The sequence below is a fragment of the Schistosoma haematobium genome, chromosome 1 (assembly GCF_000699445.3).
Source record: "Schistosoma haematobium chromosome 1, whole genome shotgun sequence".
Classification (NCBI taxonomy): Eukaryota; Metazoa; Platyhelminthes; class Trematoda; order Strigeidida; family Schistosomatidae; genus Schistosoma; species Schistosoma haematobium.
Window position 1 is genome coordinate 23,927,463 of NC_067196.1, and position 23,037 is coordinate 23,950,499.

At 37.8% G+C, this 23,037-nt stretch overlaps 1 protein-coding gene across 2 annotated transcripts; it reads right to left on the reverse strand.

The window, feature by feature from the left end:
• Nucleotides 1-131: 131 nt before the first annotated feature.
• On the reverse strand, nucleotides 132-19,270 carry MRPL24_1 (39S ribosomal protein L24, mitochondrial). 2 transcript variants are annotated; one of them, XM_051213623.1, is made up of 7 exons: nucleotides 19,156-19,270; nucleotides 18,982-19,096; nucleotides 18,583-18,941; nucleotides 13,564-13,704; nucleotides 10,438-10,659; nucleotides 7,960-8,091; nucleotides 3,527-3,885 (listed from the first exon to the last, which is right to left on the reverse strand). In XM_051213623.1, the coding sequence occupies exons 4-7, from the start codon at nucleotides 13,594-13,596 to the stop codon at nucleotides 3,571-3,573; spliced, it is 702 nt and encodes a 233-aa protein (XP_051073477.1). In that variant the 5' UTR covers nucleotides 13,597-13,704; nucleotides 18,583-18,941; nucleotides 18,982-19,096; nucleotides 19,156-19,270; the 3' UTR covers nucleotides 3,527-3,570. The 2 variants fall into 2 exon arrangements, with proteins under 2 accessions (XP_051073476.1, XP_051073477.1); XM_051213622.1 differs by lacking the exons at nucleotides 18,583-18,941; nucleotides 18,982-19,096 and having other exon boundaries at nucleotides 132-3,885.
• Between the last annotated feature and the right edge of the window lie 3,767 nt (nucleotides 19,271-23,037).

Genomic DNA, 23,037 nt, shown 5'->3' on the forward strand with positions numbered 1-23,037 from the left:
TGCAGTGTGACGTCACTCATTAAGTAGTTATCACCTACAAGAAATATCATACATCTAATGCAGTGGTAAAAGCTTACGTCATACTTGCCACAACCTACTGTCCCATTGTCCTACTACTTGTGTAACAATGCAACTAGCATGTTTGTCCAAAATGATAGCCATTAGTTTGACAGTAAAAATGTTGTTGAATATCGGGATACTTAAAACTTATGTCCACATTTCCCTTAGTTCCGTTATGACATCTGTAGACATTAGGTCGAGATTGGATGGTTTTATTCGACCAAAAGTCACCAACAATGATTAGTTTACTACGGTACGGCTCTAAAAGGTAGCCTGAGACGGTCCATAGCTACTGATCATATATTTCAGGCAGTCCATCGCGAATACAGTTATTTTGACTTGCACGTCCTAATTTCAGAAGATCTAGGCGGATATTCTCCAACTCTTTGTGATGATGGACGAAAGCGTCCACAAATTGAAGTTGAAAATTCTCATAGCATCCAAGATCAATTTGCAATGACTTTGGAAGATCTTGCAAAAGTCGGCGGAATCACTGAGGTATGGAATCAGCCATTTCACTGTAAGATACCAGACAACAACATACCTATCACAAGCTTTTAAGCACCTTTAATCAATGTACAGATGCCAAGTTTTTAAATGCCAATCAATTAGACTAAATGATAACATAATTTCAACAGCCCCAATAGGAGCACGATAACTGTAACTGCAAATGCAGTCAAATGACGAAGTTCAGCAGATATAAAGATGCCAAAATTATTCATATTTTACAGCAACTTAACCAGTAACAACTCTATAGTTGAAACGTATATTTGATATGCTATCAATAAATTGAGAAGTGACTGATCTAAGCTTGTGAGTGGTCGTAGTAATAGCGGAGAAAGCGAATCCACTCGTGATCTGGTGAGTCCATCAAAACAAACGCGGTCAACATCCAGGACTCACAGGGCTATCGATTTTCGGGATTCATTTAACGCTAAAGAATACAACAGTGATTACTGAGTGTGTTATATAACAGAATGTTCTTTCCATTGCTTCCTACACAACCAAACTGTCTATTTGTGAAATCGACCTTTCATTTTTTCATTCTGTAAAACCTCGACGAGCGGCAGTCCACCAAGTTCGAGACTCTTCACATATACACATTTCGCAAAATAAATAACCGAAACTTAATTCCATAAAATAGGTCGGTCTATATGGGAAGACTCATTTGCCTGATATACCAGTATTACACTAAAGCAAAGTCATTACTTGCATATGGAGTTCAACATTTTATCATTATGATCATGTAAAGCGAAGACTGAAGCTGTCATAATAAGCTTTAAATATATAAAGTTCATTGCCAACTGTGCGAGGTAACCTCACCGACCAAACGTTTTGTGAGTGAAATATGCTTAGTCCTGCAATTTCCCTACACAATTGACCGAAAATGCTCGATGATTTTCCTGAAAAATTCACCCAGGATCGATATTATATCGGAAATTAGTTCAAAAGATGCATGGAGTTATTAGCTTGAGGTTACACAAACGTGTGAATGTGAAATGCAAAAATAATTTAAACTGTTGGTTGTAACTCATCAAGAACTTTTCTCTGTTTAGATCACTAATTTTATTCATACTCGTTTTCCCACTGACTGTTATCGATCGCTTTCATCATCAGGTGTGCATATATATATATATATATAGTCTGTTGGGTTTGTATATAAACCCAGTATGTTTGAAATACATGATTCATATGGCGGAGTCTGAGATTGGTGCTAATGCCTCAACAAGGAGATAGACAGGGGGACCCTAGACTGCTCGTAGGGATTTGTGTCAGTGGTAAGACCGATAAGTCACTATTCTATAATTGGCGGTATCATTAAGTTAAGTGATGATAGGGCACAAGTTTAGCACTGTGCACTCACTGACGGCCCACTTTTATTCTTCGTTCTATCTTCCCTTGATCACACTACTCTGCATGATTTCCTTCTGGCTAGATACGAACCACAACACAAACCGCCTCGTTAGTAGCACCACATAAGTTCAATAAAAGCCTTAGTTCTTTTATCGCGCGTATAACAATAACATCAATTTTTCGCAGTCCTTCCTGGTGAAACAGCTACATAAAAATAAGCATGTTAAAAAACTTTAGTCTTTTCCTAGTGTGATGTAAACTAAGTACTAGCCTATTAGTAAACACAACTATGCTTTCAGATTACGAACCAAAAAAACATTGGAAACCAGGAATAGCCGGGTCGCTCTTACATCCCAAGATGTGAACACTTAGAAGTCTGCATCCACAACCGCATACAGGTCAGACGTAAAGTTCTCGCAACTGTTAGGTAGTGCTTAACATCTAGAGTACCGAGGACGTCTATTTTCAACCAATTGACGGGATTGTGTGATTCTATCCGGTTTTTATTTTCTATTAGCTACCTCACACACTGCGTGGCCGAACATTTGTCATTGTATTTCACAAGACTCAAGACGTCTCCTTGGTACTATCGTTTATTGAGGAAATGATTCCAATAATATCTTAAAATCTCCACAACCCCTAATTAGACTAAAATATACTTATGAACACAATTTAAGTTAGGTTTGCATTCAATTGAAGATGATACTTTTGATCCCACTCATTTTTAATGTCAAATTTAAACTTACTATTGGTACGTTTGCGGGGAAAGCAGAACTGGAACTACTACGATCACTCTTAAGAAATAAATTGAGTGTTAACTAGTGCAACCGCCGAGTTTAATTCTCCCAAGTTAGTTATTGGTCGTTGTTTACTAAATAATCAACCATAAGCAGCTAAGATCGCCAACTGATTGGTAGCATCACATTTTGGAAAATATTAGCAAGTTACGGCCCAACATCCTTATCTTCCATCGTGACAATAAAATTATCTGCTCACGCTGAGAATGTGGGAAAGGACGATTTCTCACATTTTCTAAGAAAGATTTAGTGTCTACTTACAAACTCAAATTCAAATACATAATAGCACATCTACGCAGTAGATGTACTCAATCCTCAGGGTTTTCAACATTTTGATAACCATAAAATTTCATAGCTTCGAATTCTCTTTGAGCCATCATGTCTAGTCTTCCAAATCACTATCCAAATACATTTCTCGAATTTACGTGATTTTCGATTGGTGAAAGAAATTATCAGCAATTGATAGCACTTCTAGTTACTTCGACGTACTACCTTGTTAGGTACATGAAATTCATCAATCCATATAATCTAGTATCAGTTAATAGCATCTTTTATTCTCTGATAAAGATGCTGTATACATGAAAGTCATACTGTCTACATAAGTGATTGATTGGTTTTAATAACAGTTTATGCCAAGTACTGATGAAGCCCACTTCGTATTCTCTTTAATAGTGTCTGATATTTTCCAAGTTATGGTTCACTTATATAATATAAAGGAGATACAACTTTGGATTTCCAAATAAAAATGAAAGATTCCGCTGAACTTATTAGAAATCAGAAAACTCAATTGAAAGCTCTTTAAAAGAAGGCGAAAATTGGATAAACGGACAGACTAAACATGGTCTTTAATTGACGGAAATCAATACCAATATGTAGGAGTTTGCTTAAGACAATCGTCCTTTAACTTTAAATCCTTGAGCAAACTCTTTTCGAAATTGACATCTGATGTCGAAGTGAGAGACTTGAGGGATACATTACAAACAACTGGTTCACAAGTATCTTTTGAACTGGCAACAGCTGTTTTAGGATCGGTTAAGTCATCTAAATGTCTGGCTGCAGCTGGTAGAGGGATAACATGACCTGTTTGTAGGGAAACACGGACCCGATTTCCCTCTTCAGTGTACCGCCAGGAGCACTTGCAAGGTTCATTATTTGATGGATCCAAAAGAGCAACCTAAAGTTTATTAAAAGGTTAATAATCAAAACAGACTATACGGAGAATGCAAAGAACATTCAATTCAATAAGACAAACCTCAATGTACTGAAAAATTAAACGTTACCTACATAAATGCATACATGTTATGATAGGTCAACAGTGTACAGAAAATTTGATTATGCATTTGACTGATCGGTGGAAATTTCAAAGACAATTTTAGTCTTTTTCAAGAATATTTAAACTTCAATCAAATGTACTATAATCAAGTGTGAAGATTTGATTACAACCAGTTACTACCGCAATATTTACAGATACATGTAAGGTAATTTCTGTCAATCACTGAAAGGTCTTCACGTCTACTTAAACACTAAATCTTGATAAATGAAGGGAATTAAGATATGGCTCAGACAAAATAAAACTAAAGGAAAATATGTCAAGTGACAGAAGTAATGAAACCATGAAAGAGTAATAATCCACTTAACAGTTTACTTCCGAAAATGTAAAATGGGAATTGCAAAAACAAAATTCCAGCCATTATATGATTAGAAAACGCAAGGAAAAAATGACGCATAATGCAGCACAGTAAGAAACTTTCAGACTTTTGATGTACAAAACAGGGATAATATGGGAAAAGTTGGAAAATCTGTCGAAACAACACTATACAATCATTCACAGAAATTATTAGCCCCAAATGCCCTGGTACTTCTGAGGGTGAGGAGAACCAGCTCTTCCTCTCAAAATGCTCTCGCATGACTACGCGTATACGGCCACTGTCAGGAAAGTCCTACTCACTACCTTATCGGGGCGGCGGTGTTGTTTACGAGATTGAGGGGACGAAAAGCGAATGTCCGGCGATTTAAACGGGTTAGTGGATATGGAGGATCCACCTAGGGTAGTTGGAAAACGCTGATTCTAAACCACCTACTTCGATCTTTGCATTCGGGCAGTATCCCAGCCCTCACAAAAATCAATGATAACTACTACTGGAAAAATAACTCTTGCTTCAGTGCTCATTCGGGCAAGTAATATTCACAATCATATGAAAACACTTGTTTTTGTTCCTTTTATACTGTGTCACTTATGTGCTCCCTTTAATCCTCATTTTGTGTATTCTTCTGTTTTCAGCTTCTGCAGAAGCTCGCCTATGGTGGGAAACATGCTCTGTCTGAATGAAATCAAGTCATTGACTGGTCGAAAGTTGAATGCTACCAACGACTATGAATATTGAAACAGTCTTTCTGAAACCACATGTCATTCAAACTGGACTCCTTCAACGTTCACATATCGGACAACAGATACGGTTGTCTATGACCTTAGAGAGTTGCAACATCGACGTCTGTTGTCTGTCTGAAACCCATATTGAAGACTTTAGTGGAGTAATACAAATTTCCATTAGTCGCTTCGAAAAGCTTGTTTCACGTGCGCACATTCGGGGACCCACTGGCATCTTCGGCTGGTTTTTCTGGCGTTGGTGTCGCACTAAGCGCTAGGGCTGAGGTAGCACTGACCGGCTGGATCCCCATTAAATCCATTATGTGCTGTTAGATTAAAAAGCCCCATTAAAGTGAAAAACGATGTTTTTTAGTGATCTCCACTTACACTCCGACAGGTTGCGACCCGGTTGTTATCAAGTGAGTTTTACTACCACTTAACTGTTTTTCTACAGAAAGTGAATCCGACAGATATTGTGTTACTAGCTGAAGACTTCAATGTTCAGGTCGGACGTCTAACCACAGAGGAAAATTGTTTGAGTGGGCATTAGGCACTTAAAAGTCGCAGGTCAGGTAATGGTGACAGTCTACTGCAACTTTGCGCAGACTGCAGCCTGTTCCTGGTTAGCACTAACTACCGGCACAATGAGGGACGATGTGCTCCTTGGCGTCCTCTTTATGCACCTCAAACTTGGACTTAGATCGATTACATCGCCATGAGCTACAGCTGGCGTGGTTGTGTACAAGACTATCGCTCCCTTTGGAGTACCTTTCTGGACTCTAATCATGTCCTTGTTTGTGCTAATCTTATTTTACTTTTCAGCGGCCAACAAATTCATCGTCCTAAATTGATTGATGTCAGCCAATTGGTTGCAGCAACTGTTGCAACTAAATATCAAACCCAGCTAGATTCTAGACTAGCTATAGCTCGCCGAAAAGTTTAGATAAATATTGGCTGCAATTGCATGATGTTATAAAAATGGTGAGTAGAGTCACTTACGGCTTCACGAAACGTCCCACCTATAAGCGCTGGATTTCAATAGGCTCGTTACAAATGGACGAAACACGTCGGTCTACTCCAAATGACCGCGAATTCGACGACAAACGTAGTGAAAGTGTGGAAAGCTTGCATAAGGACCGAGAAGCCTGGTGTTTAGAGCGTGCTAATGAGATGAAAACAGCAACTGTTTCCGATATATGCCGGAAGCTTTTTCAACTCATCTGAGTCACTGGCACCAAGGTGTCTGGTGTGAGTGAAACCATCTACGAAGATGATGGAATGGCAATCAATAAGATCCACCGTCTTGGACGATGGGCAGAGCTTTTCGAGGAGCAATTCCACTGGTCCCGACAACGTAGATCAGGCTGTCCTACCCTTCATGGTCTGTGATCACTAATCGACCTCACGAGATGGAAGTCCGCAAGGAACTCCAACTCCTGAAGTGCCACAAATCACCAGGTCCAGATGACTTACCTCTGGCCATTTTTAAAGATTGTGCTGACCTTTCGGTCAAGGAACTGACTGATTTGGTTACAAAGGCCTAGTAGTTTGAGTGTCCCAACACCCTGGAATGAATCTAAAGTTGTCACTGTCGAGGGATAATTCTACTTTTAGCTGCGTTCAAACTATTTGATTTAGTCATACCTGATAGATTGCTCGATACCCGGGAGGGGTTGACTCGCAAGCAGCAGGCTGGTTTTCGTTCTGGTCAAAGATGTATTGACCACATCTTCACCCACCGCCGAATGGTAGAACACCGTCATACTTATCACAGACCAACAACCCTAATGTTTCTTGACATCATGGCTGCCTTCGATTCGTTGGACAGGACTGTTCCCTGGGATTGCCTATTGAAGAAGAGTGGGCCTAAGAAATTGATTAATATCCTGAAAGCTCTACACACAAAGATCTCAGGTAAAGTGAAGCCACACAACCACCTCTCTCCATAGTCCCATTCATACAGTGGGGTTAGGCAGCGTTGCCCAATCTTACTATTCCTCTTCAACTTTGCCCTGATGGAAGTTGGCAGTGGTGGTGCGAATCTGTTGCATACAGGAAAACTTTGACCTTGAGTATGCGAATGATATTATTTTACTGTGCGATGATACTCAAACCATGCAATCAGCACTTAATCAGTTGGCAATCAATGTCCGTAGGTATGGTATGTGCTTCGTACCTTCGAAGTGCAAAGAGCTTTTACAAGACCGGCAGGGCACTGATCCTGCACTCACCCTGAGTAGTGAGTAGATAGAATAAGTAGAGGCATCCAGTGGCAACACCATGTTAGTAATGCAGAGGTTTGACATCGCGTGTTCCGGCCCAGCGACGATAATTCAATTGGTGTCACTATCTTGAAAAATCGACTTCGGTGGCTTGGACATGTTCTACGAACGTCGGTCAGAGAATTCCACGACGTGCATTATTTGCTGACTCTGGGACTGGTTGGAAAAAGCGGAGAGTTGGTCAGTGGCTGGCTTCTGTTGGTACGTCAGGACTTCCTTGTTGGGGTCCTAGAGATGGTACAATACAGTGGCTAGAGACGTGATCAGACATGGCTCAGAGTAGAAGGCAGTGAAGACCCTTCTATAACTTCTACTTTCTTCATAAAAATGGATGTAACTTCTTTAACTGAAAGAATCCTTTCTGATTATATTTATGCTAACTGAACTGTTTTTCCCATTATTATTATTATTTCACTCTCATACACTAATTTCTGTTCGTAGTTGTTCTTTTCTCATTATACGCACTTTACTTTCTCTATCTCTTCACAACCTCATTGTTATTGTGTGGTGCATATTTATTCGGTGCCCCATTGTATTAATTTTTATGTGTTCAAATAAATAAATTAAAGGATAAATAAATCAACAGAACGAGAGTCACCTGGGTATCAATATCTAACGGGTCCTCGCTTCTTTTTAAAGAATCATATTTTTTAAGAGCTGTTAAACGATAATTAAGTCCATCCACATAGACCAAGCGTCTGATTTTTAAGACTGAAGAAACAATACCAACCTGAAAAAAAGAATGGAGATGATGTGAACATAAGATGACGTAAAACAACAATTAAATAGGATTTCAATTTGTTAAAATAAAGATACAAGAACAACGAAATAATAACTGTTTATTTGGGAACACAAACTGATCGAGAGTGGGATAGAAATGAGCGCTATACTACTGACTGGAATCCACGAAATTAAAACTCAACAAATCATTACAATACTAATCTACTGTACCATTACTGAATTCCTTCTTCTCTAACGAGTTTTTAAAATATATTTCTGTTTAAAAACAGCTTTAATAAACAAAGATAATACTGACTAGATTCCAGTAAGTTATACTTATTCTGCCCCATCATTATAGTATAATAATGATGAAAACACCACAATTCATTAAAACAAAATTATATAGCTCAAAGCAGAGCTTAAATATTGCAGAATTACCATCACTTTATTACGAATTTCTAATACCGATAAATTTCAGTATAAAAAATCACTGAATGTTTTAAAATGTGATCAAACGAAAGTTAATTAATGTAAATCCAGAACGTCAAGAGAAGTGGATGTGATTTGATTATAAAACAGAAATCGCAACTTCTCAAAGTTAAATCCAATCAAGAGAACCAATAATGAGTGCGATAAATTTTCAGGTAGTCTGGATAAAATTGTTAACATATGTTTACAAGAGGATTATAAGATCAAAGAATCAATAGAGAGAGAACTTATAGTAACCGAAAATAAGGAACGAATTCATGAAGATGATGTCCAATATAGTACTAAATCAGTGAGTTTCATTAATGCTAACACAAAGGACACAACTGAGGTTTTCAAGGATAGAATATCAGTCAAATCCTGTTAGTTTTCTGAGCTAGACAACTTTCAGTAACGGTACATTCAATGTGAACAGCATGTAAAGAAATTTAAGTTAGTTTCAGAAACAGCGTTTTAAAATATACTATGTTTCTCACTAATCAGGTACTCTTTCACACATAAGCCAATCTATAACTGTTAATTAACAAATAAGTCAAACCACAATACTGGCATTCAAATAATTTCGATGTGATAGATGTAGTGAACTTCAGTACGTAGTGTCTCCACCAATCTGATTCCATTTTATCAGGAGAAAAATTCTAATTTTATCCTTAAAATAACATAACTAGCGCATTGTAAGCATACCGAGAAAATATCAACAGTGTGGTGCGTGCTACTTATATTGATATAAGTAGTAGATAACGTGAGTTAAAAGAATGTAATGTCTGGCGGCAGAAGATGGGGAAGATCAAGAAACGAAGAGCGAGAACACAATGGAATTTGTATGAAATCGGATGAACAATGAAATGTGAGACAATGGATTGATGTTTGCAACAGCAACAGTCCGGTTTGATATGATGGAATGATATTTTGCAAATTAACGATTTACTATATAGTTTTTCTATTTTACCAAGTAACTGTAATTTTGTGCTTAATACAATTTGGTTGTCCTCACCTGTGTTCTCCTTCACTACAACAGTACCAAAAATAATCACTGTCGAAATAACAGTGAACTGTGGTACATAGCAGTGAGTGAGGATGATATTTCTCTACAATCAAAATTAGGTAAAAACAAGATGGATAACCTTTGAGCATATACATTTTAAAAAGTCGATTACTGTACAAATGGAAGAAAGCTACTGCAACCAACACAATTACTTAATGATTACCTGAAAATTGATAATTTTAGAACAGTTCGGATTTGTACAACAAAGACTTTTGAAATTAAAACAACTTCAATTTACAAGTAATTCAGAGACTATTGACAATGTTAAAAGCGTTCAACAATCAACGTGTATAGGTCAATCAACAAGTATACTTCACATATATAAATTTAAAGAAGATTTAAAAGCAATATCATAGGTTTACCAAAAGAGCTAAAGGACTGGTGGCAAAAATGTGCCTTACATGTGAAATATTTTATTAACGTCAAAATATCTTGGATAAAAAATGGATTTCAATGGGACTAATACGAGTGAGAGTTCAAGAAAATAAACATGACTCTATATCATAATTATCAATTATTTTGCCTTTAGATGCATTCCAACCAAAATTTGAAGAAAGCTATGAATAATTAGGTTGTTTTCATTCTTGAGCATAACGTAAAAAATATTCCAGGAGTAAATTAGGGAAATATATTGGATGTTAACAATATTAGTTTTGAGTCTTAGTAAATTTCTAAAACCCAGTTAACAAGAATCCTGTTATCAGAAGACGGTTATGGTTTACGATTAACAGATTTTACACGTGCCTGTTTCTTTAAATCATAAGTAGCAATCCAAACAACATTTTATTTTGTTTGAATGAAGTTAACAGCGAGAAAGAAACTTACTCTTCCTTTATCCGGGCCACACAGTATTTGGACACGATCACCTTTAAAAATCAATTGGTCTTCAGGTAGCATAGGTTGCAACTTTCGTGCTTCTTTGCGACCATTCGGATGAATAACGCACCAAGTTACATTTGGATATGGGAATTCGGATATGCGGTTAGCAACGTTCCAAGGGGGTTTCTCAGAAAAATGCCAAATCGGTAGATATTTTTCTTCTTTTTTCTAAAAGTAATTCAAATACACCTTTAGAGTGAAGAGTCATAAGAAAATTATCTAGTCTGTAAAAAGTATTCACTCCAAATAAAAAAGTTAAAAATAGACCACGACTCCTTAGTTGGCACATTTCACTACTAGGATCAACACATCAATGATCTATTAGTTGAGACCGTAAGTGATATGAAACTAGCTAAGCACACGACGGTGGTACATAGGAACTGAAATGGGAAATATTTCATGAATAGTAACCAAACGCTTTCTGCATTATAAGTGTAAATACTGGTGCAACAGAGCATTTGAAAAAATGCATCACACAAATAAAATGATAACATCATAGAGAAATAGAAGGTACGGTTATACAATATATAAATAAATGGACAAGGTCGGTTCTTACAGTTAACGTAAGAATATACCCAAGAAACATATCTTTCAGTTAAGAACATTTACCTAACTTTTTAAAAAATGTAATGAATGATTTCAACAGGATTATCCTGAGCTCCTATCTTGAACCATGTATGATGATGTCTCAAACCAGGTTGTTGCACAATATCTAAGGCCCCAGCCAGAAGTCATGGCAGACTGACAGATACCAATCAAATACAGTTGTCCCCGTCAACATAGCCATATACCACAAGCTCACTTCTCAGCGTTTCCAACTCGAGATCACCAAATAATGAGCGATGTGAAAGCTGTTGGGATAACATTGTTGAAAGATGTCCTAGCCAACAGAGTCAGTGTTTCAAGATGATGACCCTAACTGAATTATCGTTGCTGTGCTCAACTACACACCAATGGACCTCACCATTACTAATATGGTGCTACCAGTGGATGTCAGCAATCCACTGAAGACAACGATGATCAGACACATAAAGTTATGGAACATCCTTAGCTCAAGAAAAATAGAAAAGGAACACAACTTCTGTTACCAACGCATCGTTCAACCAAAACTAACATCAAGATAGAGCTAAAGGTGGTTCATATTTCTATAACCAGCTCAGCTTTTTGCCATACTTGGATCAATCTCATCTACCATACCTCTACTGACAGTCAGTCAGCTAGGACCAGGCACATATATGCATCAGTCCAAGTTGCCATACCTCATTAGCACAAGATGAACACCGGATTTATAGTAGTTAATCCAGTGGTCGTAATATATGAAAGATTGCATATAAGGATACAGTACAGGAAGAAAAAATTAGCTCATAGAAAAAAAGATATGGGGCGACTTTAATCTCCTAGTTTATGGGAAGACAAAGAGTGTATACGCCTACGCCACTGTGATAGATTCTGAGCCATGTCACCAAGAGTCTCCAACCATTGGTTACGAAAGTCAAGCGGACCCCAACCAAGTAGTCTGCATCTACTAACATGGCTCAGACGAGAGGTTAGTGTCTTCAAGCACTGATGCCACGTTTTGGTTTGGCCGCCCCCAATTTTCTTCCAACCATCTCTAACACCCGTTAGCATTGCACGATGTGGTAATCGGTGTCAACGCGTTCGAGTCCTTCATTCCCTACGTCCTGGTACGGCCGAGGGTGAGGAGAGTCCGCTCTCCTCGAAATGCGTTTAAATGTGTCTAAACAAATAAATTTAGAAGCCTTATAGTAAGTGACGTCAATGAACTATCTACTACCTGAGTTGGTTTTGTGACGGAATAAATAAATAAATAACTTCACTCCCTATCCTTAGTTCAGGTGTTGACGCAGACCAGTCCTGAAGCAACAACTTGCATTTAGAGGGAGAGAAGCGCATTCCAAACATCCTGGCATTGTTGCTTAGTGCTACCAAAAGACTCTACATTTTGTCAGCGTCTTCACCAAACAGGACTATGTCATCTGCGTATTCTAAGTCGATAAGTGGACCTCCTGGTAGGAGATCAATACCCGAAAATTCAGTCGATGAAAGCGTTATTTCCATCAGTAGGTCTATGATGAAGTTAAACAAAATTGAAGAAAGTAGATAGCCTTGACGGACACCACTTGAGGTTGCAAAAGTAGATGACAGTTCGCCATAAGCTCTGACTCGAATAGTAGTGTTCGAGTAAAGAGCCTTCACAAGGTTTATGTACTTCTGGGGTACGTCTTCCAACGACATACACTGCTACAGTATCTCGCGGTCTACCGAGTCAAATGCTGCTTTTAAGTCAAGAAAGACCACCATTGTCGGACACCGATGAGCATGCCTGTGTTCTAGAACCTGACGAATAGTGAATATGTAGTCGATGCAACCACGACCACGTCTGAAGCCATCCTGGTTTTTTCGTGTTTGCAGTTCACGAGTCTTTTTTAGGTATCCGATAATTATTGAGGCTGTACAGTATAATATATACCTGAAGCGATCTCGATGGTGTTACATATTAATTTCTCTATATACAACCCTCTTATCAAACACTGGGATTCAAAATAGAAATGCCTCAGTTACCCACCTTTAGTGTTAGTTGGAAAAAACATATTAAAGTTAGTTCAATATTTTCAACGCTGATATGGTGGACCTTTGCGTTTTAGATGAACTACAGTACTTCAAATTGTATTTCCCGTTTTGTATAAACACCTAACTTTGTGTTTTTTTGACTAAGCTACTATTTGAATCACATTCCTACTTTGCAATAACAGCGCACTATTGTACAACATAACTTCGTGTTATAAACGATAAGGTAAAATTTCAATTAAGTTTCCAGATAACGAGTATTAAGTAGCACTGAATGTAAACCATAGGCTTTCTACTAGTTGAACTCAACTACACGATACAGTTTACTGTAATGTTGAAACATTGAGTTCGGCAACGCTACCACAAAAACTCAACAATAAAATAACGCCAGCACATGGAGCCAGACAGTATGATGGAAGTGAACAATGTTAATTCCCAAAAATTAACCCAATAAATTTTCATCAACAATAAATGAATACATACTTCATTTGGTAGAGGATTGGGCCGTTGAAACATATGATCCGTTTCAAAACGCCAACCTAGAAGTTCTTTTCGATAAACAGGACGGAACCTGATCAAGCGAGCTACATAACGTGGCCAATAATTAAATTTCTGGATATGACTCTTTATGGAGGTAAAACAAAGGATAAAGTTAGAATGTGTAAAATTATTAAACGATTTTATACTTACGAGATTATATTAAATAATATAATGCTAACCTTTAGTTTGCAAGTAAGTGCCGCAACCCGTAACGTAGTAGTAAAACACGATGGTACTGTAAGTCAAAATAACGCTCAGACATTGCTACGCTCCTACAAGAACGGAAACAACTTAATGTAATAACTAAACTCAAAAGCAACTTGAAGCGAAACAAAAGAACTTAATTTCCTAAGCAATCCTACGAACTCTCAATAATGTTGTATAGATGGAGTCACAGATAGAAAAACCACGATATGCAGAAATTTTTGTCGGAAAATGAGACAGCTTCAATGTTGAAGAATCATTGATGTTCATTAAACCAAAGTGAAAGATAAGGCAAGAAATAAGACACTTTATATGGCTTATTCAGATCTACATACCATCGTGAAATGGAGAAGCAAGCTAGTAAACCAACCAGTTATTTAGATGTTCATCTGTTTATAAACCAGCAATTTTACAGGAAACAAAAGATTAAGGGTTCGCTGAAACTCATTGCTTTATTGAATGCTATACGTATAAAGTGCATTGGGTTATAACAATTTATATCTCCACTTCGAAAGTTTAGCGACTAGATATTTTCTTGCTATAAATTACAAAACAATAGTTGGTAAGAATTCCTTGGAGGGTGGTAAGCAAAAATTAATAGTGACAGTTTAGTTATAATTGCATCAAACAGCTGGTTATTATTACCGAAGTAATAAGTATGCAATGTAATTCCTCTTTATAACATTATTCTACATATTTGTGGAATAAAGGTATTTACCAACATGAGACTTAGTTCGATTGTGAAAATGATAGTGGCAATATAGACGTAAACTTAGAATGCTTATATATCAAGTATATTCATACAGTTCTTCAATTTGACGCGTGTTCACTTAGAATTTACTTATTCAAAATTCCAGATTCTTCAAATGCGCTGAAATACTGGGCAGCTGTAAAGTAAACAACAATGATTCCCCCCGACTCTTTAGTTGATTTACATTATTCCACTTACATAAAAAATATAACTATTTTCTCATGCCAACAGACGTTTATGTCCCATATCAGCATCAATACCTCCACAACAAAATTTTCGGAATCAATCTCGAACTATTCGTTCAACAAGTGATTTCTTTCTAACTGACTGAAACACATACGGCGAAATCACACCACGTAAATAGTGAGAATAATCTGTACTTTAATGCGATTAGAGAGACTTTATTATTATTTATTTGAACACATAGATATTGGTACAATGAGGCACCAAATACATATGCGCCACACAAATCTCATTTGATTTGTGTGAGGGCTGTGATACTGCCCGAGTGCCCAAGCCGAAGCACGTGGTTTCCTTGGGGGGCTACACTCGGAGCCTTCAACCTACAGGTCTGATCCACAAAACAGTGGACCATCGTAAGGAGATGCGATCCCATGATAGCCGGTGACCAACGATTGGTTTATACGCCATTTGTTCACTCAGGATACTGGAGCCCATGTGCACCATTGGTTTGAAATTAGGGTTTTCCAACTACCCTAAGTGAACTTTTCGTGTCCACCAACCCGGTTAAAGCGCCGGACATTTGCTTTTTGCCCTCTCAATTTCGTAAACAACACCCCCGCCACGAGAAGGCAGTGAGTAGGACTTCCCTGGAAGAGGCTATATACGCATGGCCATGTGAGAGCATTTCGAGAGGGAGAGCGGACTCTCCCCACTCTCGGCCATACCAGGGCATTTAGGTGTATGACGAAATCTTGACATGGATTCTGAAGTTTCGATTGGCTTTTGCTAACTTGCGTCAATCATGACATAGTCGAAATATCCGTCTTACATCCAAAGGGCAACCTTACTGAGTAGCAGTTCACTCCGTCCTACTTGCTGGATGTGAAACATGATCATTAAGAATAGCGGATATTCGTAGGTTACTGTCACTCGATCATAGGTATCAACGAAACATTACCCGTGAATTTTAGGACGACGAAGCAAGCAATGTCGGGCTTCGGAATAAAGTACTAGATATAAGGATTGGAAATCGATTGATGACGTAGTAGGTCTTCATCAACTGAGGTGGTTTGGATATGTGTTACGTATACTCAACCACCAACTATCTTGATGGGCGGTTTTTCCTGGTGCACAAGTAGGCTGGACGACAGCTAAGAGTGGTCAAACCAAAAGATAGAATCAGTCAGTGAAGTCACTGATAACTGAACTTAGCCATGTTAGTAGGTATAGATTACCTGGTTGGGGTCCGCGTAATTATCGTGACCAATGGTCAGATTCTGAATGAGATGGATCAAAATTCTTTGGAATGGCGCATGTGCATCCACTCTTCGTCTTACGTCGGATTTTGAGGTCCTAAATTACTCATGACTTTTTTGTTTGTATTTCTCCTTTTTGAGACATATCTTTGATGTCTAACTCTTACTATTATCACTGAAACTGTTACTACCTATGCTATTCTAGGATTTGGTCCGACAACTCAATCGCTCTGTGCTTATGGGGTACAACAACTTGAATCGATGTACATACTTACAGGTTCTAAGTTATGACTGACCGACCTATTAACGGTAATTTTTAACTTTAAAACCAGTCAGTAGCGATCAGTCAAAGAAATTATGGATTCATTCTTCTGCAACTATTCTGAATATGACAGTGAACCCCTAGTGAAACTTACGGTCTCCGAATCAGTTTTGTTTCTGAGATAAGCTAATAAGGAGCGATGATTGTTAAAACAATCGTCTCTTAGAATGGACATCTGAAACGTTATATGGTGTATTTTAACCAACTAGGGGTGATACACTCTTCCTCCATGAGTTAAAGTAGTAAGCACACTACAATTCTCAAGTATGAACTGTTTTACTGAGATTGGAGAAAACCCAATAAGCAAAACACTAAAATAAAATTATCGAGAATTCCAAGTCCAATTAATTGTAATGACAGCTGTATTGTGAATCTAAGGTAGGACCTCACAATTTTTCATTATCTTTTAGTTAACAAGAATTAAATTCTTCCTGTAGTAAGCACAAAAGAACCAGGTCGCTTAATGTGATGTATGAAAACTCTACCGTCGGTGATAGATACCTACTTGGTTAAGTCCTGACAAGATTTAATGTCTTAAAGATCAATCACAGAAGCCAAACAAATAGTTTAGTGTTCTAAATACGTTAGACTTGGAACAGTAACCACGTTTCTAGCTGTTTTGTGCAAACTTCATCAATTACTAATTTAACAAGAAGTGATATAAATGGTCAGTCGAAAGCTGGCAAACACAAACAATTCAATCTATGCTCATGGACTTTGCTTAGGTGTACAAAATCCACAGTTTGAAGACTCAAACCTGTACAAATATTCTCAGTAAAAGTTTTTAGGTTCCCGTATGTATCTGAACTTTTTCCCGACACAATAAATCTACTATCGAAAAACAATCGCCGAAAGTATGTGTATAAATATCAACACCACTCGTAGCAATGACACTGAAGAGTAGGACTTCAAATTATCCTACTAGTCTAAAGATGACATTTCCATAAATAATTTCAAGAGTTATTTGTTATTACCAGACAGTAGCTAAATGTAAAACAACCGAATGGTTTTCATTACATACCAGTAATCTTGACCACTACATGTCTTCAGTTCATCAGTTTTATCATATTCTTTGTCATGCTTGGGATCTGCAAAAGGTAGTCGCTGCCTTAAAAATTCCTGCAACTACAGATAAAACTAAATATGCCCTTCGGTTAAATAAAAAATGAGTATTATTTTATGCTGAGATAATCTTTAAAGAGAACTGTTTTTTAGTTTCCACTATGAACAAGAATTCGGTTATTTTTGATAAAATATAATCGGCGAGACTCTAACTTAGCGACGAGCCAATCAGAAGCGTTTGAGCAATTTCAATTATTAGCCAATCAGAAGACAGTATGAAGTAAAAATATATTACAAGAAAGTAATGAATTACAGTGGATATTCTTCTTTTACATGATTTAAAAACTTGTTGAGGTTTGATAAAGGCTCAGAAGTTCTGAATTCATAATGCATATTGTATAGAAACTCGTTCATAGGGTTAGGGTTTGGGGTTAAAATTAGGGTTAAGGGTTAGGTTAAGCTTAGAGTTAGATTAGGGTTTAGGGCTAAGGTTAGGGTTTTGGGTTAGATTAGGATTTAGGGTTAGGTTAAGGTTAGGGTTAGATTAGGGTTTAGGGCTAAGGTTAGGGTTTGGGGTTAGATTAGGGTTAGGTTAAGGTTAGGGTTTAGGGTTAGATTAAGGTTAGGGTTAGATTAGGGTTTAGGGTTAGGTTAGGATTAGAGTGCTAACATGCGATCGGTTCACATCGGATTTTAGAGAAGAGGTGTCCATTAACAGTCTACAACCCTAACCACTAACCCGATGGACGAGTTTCTATACAATATGCATTATGAATTCAGAGCCTCTGAACCTTTATCAAACCTTAACCAGTTTTTAAATCATGTAAAAGAAGAATATCCACTGTAATTCATTACTTATAATATATTCTCACTTTATACTAACTGTCTTCTGATTGGCTAATAATTGTCAAGGTCATTTAAGATTCGTTCAAAGGTCGTCGCTAAATTAGAGTCTCGCCATATAATCGATTTGTGGGTACCAAACGTTCGTCATTATGAGTTTCCCTACTACAATATCAATGGACAAAATGAACCATAAAGATAGCAAAAGAATAAAAAACAATAACAGTACCACATAAAACAAAATACCAGACGTATAAGAATAAGGTTAGGACGTGGCTAATTTCGCGAAACAAGATTTGTGAAAATAATACTGGAAGAAGACAAAGATTAGGTCTACCTACGCAGTTGTGACCGATTCCAAGTCACGTCATCCGACATTTTCAACAAGTGACTGCGCAAACCCCAACCAAATAGTATGCATGTACCAACACGGCTGATGAACGGTCAATTACTTGATGGAATGACGCCATGTCTTGGTTTGGCAGCTCCTAGTATTCTGCAGATCTATTTACACTTTGGACAAACCAGGCTTTGCGGTAGGAGGTGGTTGGTCAAACGTAACACATATTCTAACCATCTTAGTTGACGGAAATTCCTCACAAAACCAATCGACTCGCTATGTTTTCTCAGAACGTCGAGGCCAGTCTCAGAAATCTTTATTTGGCTGTTCCATTGTATGAGCCTAATGTCTTGAAGATATCTGTGATCAAATACTCCAAACCGACATGTTTTTTACTTACAGATTGCGCTTCTCACCCTTTGTTTAGTTAACGCCACCTATGGCATAGGTTAATAAAATCGGGTCAAGCATACTGCATCCATGCCCAGGGTTTACCAGACCTTAACCCAACAAGCCTGATGAAAATTTAGAGGCAATTCTCGACGTTAACGCGCTCAACAATTCTACTCCTTACCATTAGTGCAGCTTTTTCGAGGTCACTTTACCATTACTCAAAGGCCGTTCACCGGTCTACCCACATAAACGACCAACTGTAAAATCAACTTCGAAGCACGCGCCATACATTATCCAACATCCATATGACGAACGTACACGAAATGATGTATGCTTGGAGTTAAAGTAAACGTTTTCAAATCATTTAAATGTATCGTATCCAGTAAACACAGTTGTTTTTTCGTTTAGTCAGACACCGAACTGTAGAAATTTTGCCATAACTATCATGGAAGATATGACATTTGCGTTGTTGTGAATTTCCTTCCATCATGACTAAGTACGTTACACTTGACACGGCCGCAGCACGATGGAGTGATGGTCTCGTCTCAAGACACCTTAAGTCCACACATGGGCAGGCAAAAAAGACAGAGAACGAAACACACCATCATGGATTGCGATAGTGTGAATGAGAATTCCCGATTCATTTTGGTTGGTTGCCGAGTGCAAGATCAAAATTAAGGGAGGAAGTGTAGTTGATCCTGATCTCTGATGTACTTTCGTGCGCTAGCACCTTGTCATTAAAGTAAGTTTCGATGTCTCCAGTCTCATCCCATATGTATAGTCTAGTCACTCAGTTGCACCGGTCGTAGTGGAGTTGAAGGCCACTTGAATATTGCCAGTTTTTAGGTATCGGTGAATGGTTTTGTCTCAGGTTAGTGAACTATGTCATCCAGGAATTAACTGATTAGGGTTAAAAATATACAAATCATAAAACTAATGAATAGGTTCAAGAAAGGATTGAATTGCAGGTGAATACATTTTTGTATTTGTTACGGGAGAACTGAAGACATTTGGCAGCTTACAACCTTTATATTGTATATTAATAATTTCACTATGCTTTTTGGGTGTATTTGTTTTACTCAACTTCTGAACTTGTTTGTTTATGTCATTATTTCGGACATTTTTGTTTCTCTTTGTCCTTGATTTGGTATTTGGGAGTTTTGCTCCGGGAACATACAAAATCGAAAAACGACATGTAGTTCGACTACTTGTAAATTGCGAATAAACCTTGGTACCTAAATTGGAGTCTTGTTCTATTGTTAATTTGGGTTCGTAAATTGCAAATAGATCTATATACCGTACTTCAATAACGGGAACGAGCAAAAACTTGGACGAAACAGTATCGAAGGACAAATACCGGAGTTGTTCACAAGTTCTCTCCTAATAAGCTACTGTATGTGCTCAATCTCACGGTTGTCTCAAATGAAGATGTGTACAGTATCTCTTCGAGCAGTACGCCATGAGATTTAATTGATCAACGAGAAAGTATATATCTATGGGGTTTCTTTTGTGCCTCAAATATGTCATCTAAGCAGTCATGATATAGTTGAAATAAGGGAGGATGCAGCAAATGCAATACCTTGTATTTGTATTCTATCAATTAAAATCAACCTATCTCGTAGGGCTGGCAAACTGTGACTGAATCCTAGCGAGACTTTACTTCCAGCTGAATCATTTCTGAGTTAGACGAAAGATCACTAGCTGTTGGACAATCTAGCAAGCGTTGCCAATGTCAAGGACAGCTAGTTTTGAATAATCGGACTGGGTAATTCAGCAGTACCTATACTCTTAACTTCTTTAGTCACTTTACGTGGCATGAGGTTATATGGTTGTTTGTTATAACTAGTCACTTAGGTAGCTGATTCGCCTGGACATCGTGATGAGAGGAGCCGGGCTATAAACACCTGTTGGAGCGGACTTGTACGTGATTGAAAGGGGTCATAACAATATATACTGAATTGAACAGACCTCGCCGTCCACGCTGGTGATATACAACCACTTATTTTATAGATATCTGAGGATGTATGGTTTTTCGAGAAACACTTCATATGGTTAGCCCCACATTTTTGAACTTGTACGGGTAACAATCCTCCCTACCCCGCCTAGGAGATGTGAGTCAACTTTTGGACAAAAACTTGCAAGCTGTATGCACATCATATTGCGGATCAGCCGAATATGGTGAGCTTGTTTGCGACCAACGTAGTGAGTGATCGCTTGCCAAGTTATAAACCTTTAAGCCGTACCACGATGGTATTTAGCCGGGGATAGAGGCTATGGCTTGCTGTTAATTCTCGATAATTGTGAAAAAGGACGCAAGGAAATGGTACTTCCTTAATTTCATAGTTTCCTATATTTGCGTCCCAATGTATGGGTAGACCTGTCGGGAGTTTTGAACAACACTGAACTCTCATTGTAGATTACCCACTGATCCTAAAAGCTTCGACCGACTTCATATCACTGCTCCTTTTTGAATTCCGTTCACTTAAATTGACAGATACCGTTACAGACAAGCCGGCAAACAGCTCGAAAAGCATCTCCGAAGTAATTCGCGAAAGCGAGTGGTGGATATGTTGCGACAGAATGGTGAAGTGAGAGAGCATTATGAAAACGGATATGCGACAATAATCTGCTTCACTACTCATGAGCAGATACAATTGTACAATATATATCCAGAATTTTTTTTGTATAGATTCTACTTACAATACCAATAATAAAAAGTAATTATGCCTTTTGTTATATTGCACTTTGTATATATTCGTTATTCGTGTTGGTGGCGACGGATAATTTTGGTTGAGGACACTTTGTTTTGTTTGCTTGGATGCGAAAGGAAATGAGTGTAGATGTTATTTGGGTTCTGGAAAAATTCAAAGAAATCACGGGAACTACTACAAGAACGCAAACAGTTGTTATGGACTGCACACGAGCGGAAAGCGCGGCTGTACGTATTACACACGACCATGCAAATTTTATTTTGTGCGCCTTTAACGTATGGTGAGCTTTCCGTAAAAAGGTACAGCAATCGTGATTTACATAAAACTGCCTCTAGGCTCACGACAAAATATTGAACGTAGTTCAGTCCATTGGTAACGGCGGACACTGTTGGAAGGTATTGTTTGAAATGTTACATATTCAGTAGATTTAATCAATATTTCCGAATTATTGAAAAAATAGCCGACTTGGTCAGTATCTTCTTCCGCTTTGGATGCCACGTAAAAGTATGTGGGCATATGCCTTTCATGGAAGTGTTCTGACTCTGGGCAACAACACAAATAATCGTGTAGAGTCACTTAATCGCCAGATGAAAAGATATAACCGCAAAACTGACAGTTCGCATAAGTGTATATACACGGTTTACAAATGGAGTGCAATGACGTCGTCCAGGAAAAGTACTGAAGAAACGGTAATAGCCGGAAGGTACTGTGAGTGTGATGCTCCAAGGCTCATAATTCCGTTACTAAACATGATAACTCCATTTTCTCGGACAAAAGTTTTATACGAACTAGAAAATATGTGTTTCGTTTACGTCGAATATGAAAATGGAGGCTGGTTGTTCATTGTGAACTGCGGAAAGCATTGCGAGGTGGATACAAGCACTTGTGAGTGCAACTGTGGAATATTTCTTACGTGGCGATATCCTTGTCGCCATATGCTACTGGCTTATGTTAAAAGACGAACTATTACAGCAAGTGCTGAAAAATTCCCGTTATATTAAAAACACAATTGTATGAACGAAGAATATTCTTTTCAATAATTTCTCATCAGGTTCTACAATTATAAATCCAGATTAATAATCCATAAAATTGGCCAGATTTAAGGCAAAATACATCATTTGGAAATTGTAATATGTGAATCAGGAATTGTTGTTTGTTATATAAATAAAATCGTCAATGTTGGGGCTGACTAATATGAAGTGTTAACTTGAATCAGTTTATAAGCTAAATGAAATTGTGAGATAAATTATCAGAATAAATATGGTCAACATGGGGTAAGAGAGAGAGAATATTGTGATTACAAATCGAAAATTACGTAATATGTAAAATAATTAGGCCAAATATAATAGATT

Bases quoted from the DNA above. Each gene is read 5' to 3' on its own strand.
- MRPL24_1 (XM_051213622.1), bottom strand. The intron at 10,660-13,563 runs GTATGTATTCAT...AATTACTTTTAG, and splicing joins CCAATCCTCTACCAAATGAA to AAAAAAGAAGAAAAATATCT. The intron at 8,092-10,437 runs GTAAGTTTCTTT...TCTTTTTTTCAG, and splicing joins GTGGCCCGGATAAAGGAAGA to GTTGGTATTGTTTCTTCAGT.